General features: G+C 38.2%; 1 protein-coding gene across 2 annotated transcripts in view; it reads right to left on the bottom strand.

Annotated features, from left to right (window-relative positions):
• LOC127555577 (histone-arginine methyltransferase CARM1-like) overlaps positions 1-11,603 on the bottom strand; it is a 242,669-nt gene extending 231,066 nt beyond the window's left edge. The window contains exon 1 of one of the 2 annotated variants that reach the window (XM_051987990.1): positions 11,109-11,603. In XM_051987990.1, coding sequence (XP_051843950.1) covers positions 11,109-11,313 — 205 coding nt within the window. In that variant the 5' untranslated portion in view covers positions 11,314-11,603. The remainder of the gene's footprint in view (positions 1-11,108) is intronic. The other variant, XM_051987980.1, reaches the window with a different exon arrangement.
• Positions 11,604-13,114: the final 1,511 nt, after the last annotated feature.

The following is a 13,114-nucleotide window of genomic DNA, read 5'->3' as shown; positions in this document are numbered from 1 at the left end:
ATCTGAACTTTGATCACCTGGCTGTGTTTTGAGAAGAAAAAGCTCACCACATTTTGGCGCCCGAACAGGGACCGATTCAGATCCATCTGAACTAGATCACAACAAGGACCAACATGTGCAAAAATGTTTATAGCATCCTTTTTTTTTTTTTTGTAGTGGCAAGGAACTGGAAACTAAATGGATGCCCATAAGTTGGGGTATGACTGAATAAGTTTTATGGTATATGAATGTAATAGAATATTATTGTTCTATAACAATCAGAAAAGTGATTTCAGAAAAACCTGGAGATACTTACATGAACTGATGCTAAGAGAACACTGTACATAGCAACAACACTATGTGATGATCAACTGTGATGGATGTGGCTCTTTTCAACAATGAGATGATTCAGGCCAATTCCAATAGACTTATGATGGAGAGAGTCGTCTGTATCCATAAAGAAGACTATGGGAACTGAATGTAGACCACGGAATAGTATTTTCACCTTTTTGTTGTTGTTTACTTGTTTTTCCCCCTCTCACTTTTTTTCTCCTTTTTGATCTGATTTTTCTTGTGCACATGATAAATGTGGAAATATGTTTAGAAGAATTGCACATTTAACCTATATTGGATTACGGGCTGTCTAGGGGAGGGGGAAGGGGAAAGGAGGGAGAAAAAATTGGAACAAGGTTTTGCAAGAGTGAATGTTGAAAATTATCTTTGCATGTATTTTGAAAATTAAAAGCTGTTATTAAAAAAAAATAATAAAGACACCGGACTTACTTCTAGAGCACAGACTATATTTATACTTCTGTCTTTCACCTTTCATCTATATAAAGCTTCAACCAGAGACTGGGATGTTTGCATGGTGATGGATCACACATGGTAGAGTGTCTTCCTAAAAAGAATTACTCTTAGCTAGGAAGAGTTAACAAATAGGAGCCCAGCTCTCTCTTATCTTATGCCAACAGGTAACAAAGCTCAGATCTGATGCACAAAGAGGCTTCTGCCAAATCTAGTTCAAGGGTTGTTGTCTATGTTGAAAGAGCTAAGTACCATCTAGCCAAGTTAGCATTTGAAAATGTTGAAAAAACTGCAGTTGTCATCAAAGAGCAAGCCCCAAAAGATGTATCTGGCTCCACCACCAAGAAATTTTCCTTCAAAGAGACAGCTCAGTGGAGCTACAAATCTGTCTGTCTCTACTCTGTCACACACTGAACTTCATGAGACTTTCCAGAGAAGGAAGGGACATTGATGCTAAGCTAATCTAGAGTTGCCTTGGCCATACGAATCCTTTGTATGTTGGCTTGACTAACATTGTCATTTAAGATGATGCACATTCTAACTCCCTACCTCTATTAAGTCTACTTGTTGGGGAAAAAATGCGCCCAGGTGTTTTTAAGGGGGGAAATGATTTTTCCTTAAAGTACTGTTTACTTTATCTTTTATTAAATGACTTTGCTAAAGAACTAAGTCTACTGGTTTATTAATTAAGGGGAAGCATATCAGTGTAGGCTAGTGTGCTATAGGTTAGGAGGCCAACTACTTATAGGATTAGATCTAGAATTCTGAAAGTAGTAACAACTGTCCCACTGGGGATCCAACCTGCCACTGCTGGTGCTTGTTTGTGTAGTGAGTCCGTACAGAGCGGCTGTTACATAAGGATAAATTAATTTGAGAAGAAAGCAAGCAACTAGCAACTAATAACTAAGACCAGGATATGTTTCATGTAGGAAGTGACACCTGAACTGAACCATAAGCATTCTAAAAGATCACTTATATGAAGGCACAGAGTGAAATGCTGTATTTGGTAAAAACTTGGCACAGCGATTTGGCTAGAATGAAGAGTATGTGAAGGAAAATAATGGGAAATACACCTGAGGAGATATACTAGAGTGAAAGTTTTTTCTCAGCATGAGAAACTGCTATTTTATCCTGAAGGTAAGAGAAGTAGGCAGCTAAGTGGTATAGTGGATCAGGCCTGAAGTTGGGAAGATCTGAATTCAAATTCAGCCTCAGACATTTGCATCTGTGTGACCCTGGTCAAATCATTTAAGCCCTATTTACCTCAGTTCCTCATCTGTAAAATGGGGAAACATTGGAGAAACAAATGACAAACCACTCTAGTACCTTTGCCAAAGAAACTCCCATGGACAAAGACATGGCTCAACAACTAGTACAACAAAAGAGAATCACAGGAGTAGCATGGTCACACAGGTCAAAGGTTGGTCACATAGGTCAAAGGTTTTTTGCAGGTATGGAGAAGGAGGCCTGGAGAAAAAAAAGGGCTGGAGAGAAGATCAAATACTTCCTAACTATTCTTTAGCATGTTGTTCTCTGTCAAGCGTGACTTCTAGGACAGAAAACTATCATCCTTGTTATGCATTAATCACAAAATCAATGTCAGACTTGACAAGTAACCTTTACAGTGAGAGATTATTTATGCATGCTTGTCTTTTTGATTAATCAGTTTTCCCTTTGTTATCCCCATTTTTTTCTTTTTAGTCTTCAATATCTCAATCAGGGCATTTGCCATCTTTCTCTTTGTCTCCGTCTTTACACACACACACACACACACACACACACACACACACTCATGCACATGCTCCAACCTCTCTCCTACACTTAGTGAAGAAGTAAAGCAGTTAATTTAAAATCTACATTTAAATAACAATATTTATTTACATCGATTAAAATAACTTCTTACTCTTCTTCCTCTTCAAGTATGACTCAATATTTTCAATCTTACAACTCAAGGTAGGTGCAACATTTTCAGCATCCATGGGGAAAAAAGGACTATAAGATAAAGGCCAGTCAGAATACATTAAGGAAGGCTGGGAAAATAAGGCAGTTACCAGCCTAAGATTCTCCTCTCCTTTACCTCTAAGGTTCTAGAATTGGGGTCACTCATGCCCAACTCCAGCAGTCTGATGAAGCCAATAGACCTCTTCTCAGAAGAATGCTGTTAAATAATTGAAAGAAATACTAAATAAATAATAAAGACTATCCTGTCTCTCCCCCCCAAAAAACCCCCATAATTTGGATTAATACAATATTTTTCCACTGTCCTCCTTGCCTTAAGTATCTCCAGACTATAATCCATCCTCCATGTAACCACTTACATGATTTAAAAAAAAAAAGTTTGACCATGTCATTCTCCATACCCAATAAACTCTGATGGCTTCTTATTACCATCAGTATCAAATACAAAATGCCTTTTTTTTTTTTTAAAGCATTCAAAGCCTTTCATAACCTGGCTCCCTTCTACTTTTCCCGTCTTTTTACAATTCACTTAACACACACTCTCTGGCTTCCTGGTTCTTCCATGAACATCTCACCATCACTCAGCTCCAGGCATTTTTACTAACCTTCTCCCATTCTTAGAATGGCCTCCCTAGTTTCCTTCAAGATTCAAAAAAAATTCCATCTTTTACTGGAAGCCTTCCCTAATTCCTCTTAATTCCAGTGCTTCCTGTTAATTATTTCCCATTTATCTTGTATATAACTTGCTTTGTAGAAGTGTGTGTGCATGTAGTCTCCCTCCTTAGATTGTAAGCTCCTTGAGGTCAGAGGATATCTTTTGCCTTTTGGTATCCCCAATACTTAGCACAGTACATGAAACATAGTAGATACTTGATAAATGTTTATGATGGGAAAACAAGGCTTGGCCTCAGAACATTCAAATTTAGAGGGTCATAGCAATAAAAATAAGAGACCTTCAGCCCCTAGTTAACAAGAAAATGTTTTTTTTTTTTTTTTTTTTTTTTTTTTTTTTTTTTTTTTTTTTTTTTTTTAAGGAAGATTCCACTTCCTGATGGTTCTTTCTGAACTTTTTCCCAGACCAGGTCCTGACTGTTCCATTCCAAACTCTTAGAAAGCAAGGTCCAGGTCCCTAGCAGTGACCTTGTAGTACTCCAGAGTCTTTCCCCCACATATTAGAGTTTCTCTTTTTACTTCTTCCCTTACACCTAAATCTCAAAGCATGGAGCTTTGGGGCATTCAATATGTCTCCCCTCTCAAAGGGCCTTGCCTCATATCATACTGCTTTTCCTGAATAGCTAATCAATTGCTTATCTTAAAAGAATGACTCAAAAGTAACTTTCATGCTGCATGTTTTATCACCTTTGGGTGATGAGCCTCTCCAGTTTAACTCAGCTGCTCTTCAGATAACAGACATTGCCAAACTTCAAACTCATAAAATTTTTCAAGACTGGCAGACCTTGACAGAGCTGTCCCTCAGCTAGCACATCCTTCAAGAACACAGGGGCACCTTTGCCCCTTAATGAGGCATCTGAAGAAGCTTCAGCAGAAATCTGCTATTAATTCGTTGCATTTGCATAACACTATACGGTTTCCAGAACACTTTCCCTTTCCATTTTTCATAGAACTAATTAACAAAACATCCATATGAGTTATATCAGGTATTGTTGACCCCATTTTATGGGGAGGAGAAAAACAAAACAAGTAAAATAATCTCAAGACACAAAGACATGCCAATCAAATTGCCCCAGTTACTTAGTAAGTGGTAGGGCAAAATATTCTGACTTCCTAAGTTCAGGGTTACCACATCACACTTATTCTCTAATAGTAATGTCAAGAAAAGATATTTTCCCCTCACACCCACCTAAATGACTATTGTCAACTAGAAGAATACAATCCTTGACATCTCCTGGAATCTACTATTGAGATCAGTAAATACACTTTATTATCTATGAGTTTCCTTCATTCATTATATTCTTGTAATTTAATTAAAAGATTTTCTTTTCCCTCAAGAAAAAGTAACACAGTTAAGAATACAAATAAGAAAAGTTATAGGATATTAGATCCATGCTGAAAGATACTTCAGATGCCATTTGGTCTAACCCCTTCCTTTTACAGATGAGGTAAATGAGACTCAGGGAAGTCACAAGGGCAATAAGCATCAGAGACTGGATATGACCCCTGATCATTTTTTACCTTACCATATGACCTCCTCTATACAAGAGATCTGGTTGTTGATTGATACATTTAATGACTATGTGACCACAGGCAAGTCTCTTGTAACTTCTTAGGTTACCTTTGTAACCTCTTATATATGTAACATAAAAGGTTACATATGTAACATCTCATATTACATATATAGGATATGTCAAATGGGCATAACAATAGTTATAATACCCATTTGTATCAGATTGAGACTTGGGGGAAATCTCATTTAAGGAACTACCTAGTTTCACTGACTTGCTCAAGCTCATGCAGGTAATGTGTTCAAGAAGCAGGATTTGAGCCTCTACTGTATTGATGTTGTCTCCTCATCTCACTCCAAAAAAGTCAGGGTATGCAAAGTGTTTTGTGAATCTTAAAGCACTAGAGGAAGTTATCAGTAATTTGGATACTTTCTTAAAGCCAGTCAAATTTTCAAAGGTTTTAAAACCCTTTTAAGCAAATAAAGTTTATCTGTAAAGTTATTTTTTAAAAAGTTTATTGGTCCTTCAAATACTTCGAAGATTGGTATTTTCAATATAAAAGATATCTACACTGATGACTCCACAATCTCAAAAATATCAGGATTCCTCCAGGAACTTCAGGAGACTGAATTATAGATATTACTGATATTTCTTTGGAGATGGGCTTTCCACACCAGGAATTTCTAGCATCATAAAAATCACAGACCTGGATAAAATATATCACACCTGGAATTTCCAGTATCATAAAAGTAACAGATCTGGACAAATTGCATGCCTACACACACGCGCGCGCGCACACACACACACACACACAGATATATATATATATATATATATATATATATATATATATATATATATATATATATATATATATATGTATGTGTTTGTATTTATATATGTATATATAAATATACATAAACATATGGGAATTTAAAGTAATTTCTCAGAACCTCAAAAAAAACTTTAGGGGATTTAAAATTGATGATAAAATATTCTAAACATAATAAAACAATCCACAAAATCTAATAACAGCTTAATATGGCATATTTTAGAGATAAAGATGTCATTATGAGGTTTGTAATTTCCTACAATGCATTAGTACAGTTTTTGGCAATATTACTTATGGTTAGATTCCCAATAATATTGTTCCTCCTTCCATCTTATACATGTCAAAATTTTATTAAGATTCATGAAACAAATCATTCAAGTTAAAGTTTTGAAAATGTTTTCCTCTTCCCTCAAAATGGGCAGTTACACTAAACTATTCACAGAAAGGTGACAGCAACTAGGTGGTGAATAGAATGTTGAGTCTAGATTCAGCAAGTCAAGTTGAAATCCAGTCTCAGAGACTTGCAATCTGTGGAGCAGTTCATTTATTTGACCTTTGTCTAACTCAATTTCCTCAATTTTAAAGCAGAGATAATAATAATACCTATCTTCCAGGACTGTTTTGAAGATCAGCTGAGATAATATTTGTGAAAGTGCTTAGCACAGTACCTGACACATAATAAGTGCTATATAAATACGAGCTATTTGTTGATAATGATGTTAATTCTAAAATAAGGCAAATTTAGGTACTACTACATTTTAATTCATTCTTTTGATATCCTGTGGTTTTTCTCAGTTCAGACACTCCTAATGATGCAGATTCCTACCCTTCTTCATTTCTTTATTGATATGGTCTTTAGGAGTTACTATGTCCAAAGGATTAACCCTGAGTGGCCCATCAGGTGGTGGCAAATTGGTGGCAAAGTAGGCAGGTGGCAAAACCATCTTCTTTCAAAGCACAACTCAAGTACTACCTCTTAGACCAGGACATTTCTAATTCTCCTCCTTTTCTCCCAAGTAGTTCTCTCTGAAATTAGCCAGAAAATACTTAAATAACAGAGAATGAACTCTATCACTGACCCCTATTTGAAACCTTTTCTGCTTAATGGGATCTGAAAGAGCTCCCACTCTACTGGTATTGCTTTTGAAATTTCAGTCACTACCACACTCTAAAGCATCAAAATATGAGTTTATGGTAGACCTCTGGAACTGATGAGTTATCATGAACAATCTAGGAGGAAGAAAATGGGCTTCAGAAGGTGCTGCATCAAAAATGGGCGTGCATAGAGTTATTGTTTAGTTTCACTACATTCTTCTTCTATATGCCTTACTCTATGTAGAGACATTCTATTTTTGTCACATTCTCCCTTCTACATCCCTCTGGAGTTATGCTTCCTGTGCCACTTTATAAGAGAAAAAAAAAAGCATATCATCTACACCAATAGTCTACACTTTAGATATACTCTTACAAAGGTTAACAACATTCTTCCTAGGAGAATATTTTTTTGGGGGGAATGTAAAAAAAATCATTTATTAATTGAGGCCTGAAAGCTAATTTAATTTCATTCTCACAGTTAAAGAAAAAAAAATCATACCAATAAGTTCCATTGACAAGACCAGTCTCAAAAATATGTTCTGTTGGTCATGAAGAGGATGTTTTCAGTAGCTCAACACAAACCCAATTCATTTAAGAATACTTGATTAAGTTCCAAATACTAAGTGGAACTGTGTTCACATCTCTAAGATCTGCCACCTAAATATTATCTAGAGACTATTTTTAGTTCCATAATCTAGGAAACTTTTTTTTCTCCAAGTCTGTTTCCTCAACTGCAAAATGAAAAGGATGGATTAAATTATTATTAAAATCCTTCTGAAACTAATGATTTATGATTATATTGGGAAAAGTTATTAGGTTAATTTTCTAATGATGGAAAAGATCAATGAATCCCAAATAGATAGTGATAGAAAACTAGTATATTCTTGAATTTGAAAAATGACTAAAGAACAATTATCTGTATATCCTTTGGAGCTCTAAATCTATGGCTCTATAGTTTATTCCAATCTTTCCACTTTGAGGTTCAGAGAATTACACTGACTTTGCCAAAGTTGTATGAAGACTGGAACCTAGGTTTCCTAATTAAGTCTAAATGTTCCTAGTCATGTAGAAGTTTCTTAAGGTATTTCTTATAAGGTTACTCTTTTCATTATGAGGTTTCCCAATGAACACAGTGGAGATTTATTTGGTTCATGATTTCCTACTCTTTCCTTTTTGTATCTCTCCTCCTTCCCCTGACCTTTCCTCCTGCTTTATCTTATCTAGATACCAGGAAAGGCATGAAGAAGTTATTTCCTATATCCATTTCTCCATATTTCCATTACATTGCACCTTCTACCCCACTTGGAAATTGTTTAGCAATTTTAGCAATGGTAGCAGAAAGCAATTTGAAATACCTTTTTGATCCAGAGGAGTGAGGGTAGCATTTAATTTAGAAAAGTCAGAGCAGGTAGCTTTTCAGATAGGTAGAGGACCAATTAAGGGGATCAGAAAATCAAGTAATCTGGAAATATTTCACATTATTCCCTTCCATAGGTTCTTCTACCCCCCCCATCAAGCTGAGTTACTAAAAGTTCCTTTTTTTGACTTAGTGCTTTTTCAGATGGTCCCCCAAATTTTACATGGATTTCCTCTCTATCTCAAGATAGCATCCCTCACTTTCTGCAAAGCACATCTCAAATGCCACATCCTTAACTAGTTCTTTCCTGATACCCTTTCTTTTTTTCCCCCACTCATATTTTATTTTTCCAAATAATATTCATTTTTGTAAAACTTTGTGTTCTAAATTTTTCTTCCTTCCTTACCTCCCTTTACCCTGAAGACAGAAAACAATTTGATATAGTTAAATATGTGCAATATTTAAAAATATTTCCATATTTGTCATGTTATGCAAGAAAAATCAGACCCAAGGGGGAAAAACATAAGAAAAAACAAACAGATAAATACCATGCTTTGATCCATGTTCAAACTCGTAGTTCTCTCAATGGATGCAAATGGCATTTTCTATCCCAAGTCTATTGAAACTGCCTTGAATCATTGTTGAAAAGAGGTAAGTTCCGGATACCCTTTCTACTGCCTCTCTTCACCCCAGAAATCTTTCTCCCTCTTGAAACAACTTTACAGTTACTTAATTATAATGTAGTAAATCATGCTAGTGAATGTATACTCTTTGAAGTCAAGGGATGCTTCTAGGTTCAACAAATAGAAAAATGTGGTGGTAGAACTCATTGCTTCTTGATAATTATGGATGGTATTCATCCATTATTATTCTGACTGAGCTTCCGGAAAAGTTGCAAAGTTGTTTTGATTGTTTATTCATTCAGGTTCAACTTCTTGGGGTTTTCTGTCAAATTTCCTAAGAACTCTCTTATATTTAATATTTTGTTGGTCTGATGGCTTACCTGGAGTTGAGGGTTTTTCTAGGGAATGATAAGAGTCAAATTCTAAGATTTTCTAGGAAATCCTGGGTATTATCATGGGCCAGATTTATAAAGAAGTTTATAAAGAAGTTGCTGCAAATTCGATAAATCCATCAGACATCAATGCTTACATTCAAATCCTGACCAAAACATCAAATGGTTCAGGCCAAAGACAGATTGCTGAATACTTACATGAGCTTTCTTTTCAAGATGACACTAGGATATGGATAAATACCATTTTTTGGAAAATGGGTCATTTAGCCCTTCCTTTACCAATTCTGAATTCATCTAACTTCTACCTTCACTTCTACAGCTTATCCATAAGGATGGAATGATTAACTTTATTAATGTTTTGCTGACATTAAGACAAATTTATCTATGGTATTCCATTGACTGACTAGTAAACTTTTCCAAGAGTGAAATTAGGTTTGCATAATATGATGATATTGTCTTGATGGAAAAGTCAACTAGGATTTAATCCTGGCTCTGCTAATGCTACCTGTATAATTTTGAGACAAGTCACTTAACTGCTCTGTGCTTTAGTTTCTTCATTTGCTTTAAAGAATAGGAAGGAAGGGGATATACCGAATAATCCTAGGTCACTTCCAATTCTAAATCTATTATCTCATGATTTTATTAATAATCCTAATCCTGGTTGACTACAACCAAGCAAAAGGACAGACATCTTTCCTCATCCCCCTGCCCTTAAAGGAAATGATTTTTCAGTCTAGCAAAGAATTCTTCATATATCTGATACTCAAATGTAATCCAAATTGAAAAGTAGATTACAACCAAATAGCCCGAGGACAGTCTTTTCCTAACGTTTCCCAGTTTTTTCCTACCTCTTGGTTACTACTAGCCAGTGAAATAATTTCACATTAACCCAAAGCAAATCCAAGAAACAATGGCTAAAACTCTAGTAAGGACCAAGCTACTCTTACTTATCCCCTCCTTCACTAGTTTCTGAACTTTACAAATGAGGCTTGCTTTGCCTGGCACACAGAAGGCAAAACCTCACTTACCTTCCTGGCACTGTTATGTACACTTAATAAATGCCTGCTGATCAGTTTTCATAGGCTTTCATACTTCACTGACCTTCAACCCCAGGTTGTGGCTGTAGAATGATTTCTTAAGTTTGATATCTACCCAAACTTTCCTAGGACTTAAAAAGATGTGATTGAACCCCTCTCTTCTTCCACTTTTCTAGTGTTCTTCTTTGAGCCTACCTTCTTTCAGAATTTGTGCCTAGAAGTCCAAAGGGACCTCAGTCATCATCCACTTCCACTTCTGTTTCTTTGTGGAATCTTGGAGAAAGCCTCCTTCCTTTAGTAAATCTCTTAGGAAATTAGAGCAAAGCATTCTCTGCTAGACTGCAGCAAAGATCCACCGACTTGGAAGGGATTTCAGAGACATGTACTAGTTCAATTTGTCCCTAGATAAGAATTCTGTCTCCAACATTCCCAACAGGTGATAATCCAAGCCCTCCTTACCAAGACCCTCCTTCACTTCTCATTCTCCCATACCCAGCAATGGAGAACCCACTAACTCCAAAGGCAGTCTTACTGTTCAGGAAGCTTTTCCTTATATCCTAAATCTGTTAGATTTCATCTTCCACTTATTGCCCACTGGGGCCAAGCAGACCAAGTCTAACCTGTCCTGTAGATGACAGTCCTTCAAATAGTTATCGTGAATCGCCCAGACCTTCCTCCCCCCACTTATTTCTATTTCACTTCATACACTTTTCTTGGCCCACCTCCTCCCCTTCTATTAGTCTTGTTCTCCCCACCCCCCACTTCAGGGGCGACATTGACCCTCGCTTTCCAGACAGCTGGCCTGGATCTCAAGTTCTGGCCAAAGGTCAGGGCACCTAAGACTTACCATCGGTCACCATCAAGTCAGCATCTTCTTCTCCAAGATGCACTTCCAGCAGGAGGGGTTTCGAGTTGCAGCGGGAGGGCTGCAGGCCGTCCAGGAGCTGCTCCTCATTGACGAAGTGAAGTTGTACGAGGTACCGCAGCGGCTGTGGGTCCGGGTCCGGGTCAGAGTCAGCGGCCGCCACAGCCGCGGCCGCTGCTGCAGTCATGGTCGGGGCGCACTTGCTGCAGCAGCAACAGCCTCAGCTCTTGCTCGCCCCTGGGCTCCGGCGGCCGCGGCTGCCGCTGATCCCTCCTCAGCACTGCTGCGGAAAACTGGGTCCGGGGCTCGAAGGCCGAAGACGGAGGAGAAGGAGAAAGAGCGCGGGAGCTGGGCGGCAAAGAACCAATTCAGCATTCAGGACGCCTCCCGGCTTCTTCTGGCATCTCCAGGCCAGCGAGGCCTCTCGTGCCCCTCCTTTTCGGGAAGAAAACAGCAGCCCACGTGGATGTCCTTCCGCGCGCGTGGGGACGGGGACACTTAGACGTGCCCCCGCCGCACGCCGCTACGCCACGGGTGGAAAGCGCTCTTCGGGCCCGGCTATGGGCGCTTGGCAAGTACCTGGTGGGAACTCTGGTTGGAAGCAAAAGGGTGACACCTGCTGTTCACTAGGGCTGCACTAGCTGCTTGACCGTGATTAGAGGCCCTCAGGCCAGAGCTGGGCGGGGTTTGGAAAGCTAAGGAGGTCAGAAATCTTTTATGGACCCATTGGTTCCCAGAGCAGAATCCTAGAAGCACATTCAATTCAGTTGAATTTAATTCATCTCAACAAGCGATTATGAAGCACCTGCTGCATGCCAGGTGCTTGAGAATACCGATACAAAAATGGTACACTCCCTAATAGTCCCAAATCTCAAGGATCTTATCTCTGTTATTTACTAGGAAAAACACCCTGTGAAGAGATTTGTATAAAATTTATACAAAGAAGTGATGTGTGTGTGTGCGCGTGTGTGTGTGTGTGTGAGGGCTTGGGTAGTACAGGTATAGAGACCTTGGGAAGAGTGGGTACTAGCTATTCTGGTGTAGATGGTGACAAACTGATCTTGGGAGGAATCATTTACCAAGGGAGAAAGGATCACTTCTAGCTGCTTCACCCCAATGACTCTGGGTAAATCAGCAGAGTGAGGCTCCAAGGGAACCTGGTAATTGTGTCATCCATTAAAAGATGGAGATTCCTTTGGTATCAACAACTAGGGAGGAAACTTCAGGGTAGCTCTGTTACATAGAACCCTAGGCCCAAAAAGAGAGAGGAGGAAGGACCCATGTGGATGTTTTGATAATAGCTCTCAGACCTACATGGACTGATGCTAAGTGAGATGAGCAGAACCAGGAGATCATTATACACTTCGACAACGATGTTGTATGAGGATGTATTCTGATGGAAGTGGATTTCTATGACAAAGAGTCCTAACTGAGTTTCAATGGATAAATGATGGACAGAAACAGCTACACCCAAAGAAGGAACACTGGGAAATGAATGTGAACTATTTGCATTTTTGATTTTCTTCCCGAGTTATTTTTACCTTCTGAATCCAATTCTCCCTGTGCAGCGAGAGAACTGTTTGGTTCTGCAAATATGTATTGTATCTAGGATATACTGCAACATATTTAACATATATAGGACTGCTTGCCATCTTGGGGTGGGGGGGGTGGAGGGAGGGAGGGGAAAAAACGAAACATAAGCGAGTGCAAGGGATAATGTTATAAAAAAATTATCCTGGCATGGATTCTGTCAATACAAAGTTATTATTAAATAAAATAAAATTTAAAATTAAAAAAAAAAGATAATAGCTCTCAGCTGGGTCTACTTGCCTTTTTCTAATCAGGGTATAAAAATATAAAGAGAAATTTATGAGAGCCAGCTGGTGATGTAATGAATAGAGCACACTATCTTTAGAGTCAGGAGGACCCCAGTTAAAATCCTGCTTCAGACACTTATTAATTGTGTGACCTTGGGTGAGTCACCTAAC

Source organism: Antechinus flavipes, chromosome 1, assembly GCF_016432865.1.
Source record: "Antechinus flavipes isolate AdamAnt ecotype Samford, QLD, Australia chromosome 1, AdamAnt_v2, whole genome shotgun sequence".
Classification (NCBI taxonomy): domain Eukaryota; kingdom Metazoa; phylum Chordata; class Mammalia; order Dasyuromorphia; family Dasyuridae; genus Antechinus; species Antechinus flavipes.
This window is presented reverse-complemented; position numbering and strand designations above follow the sequence as displayed.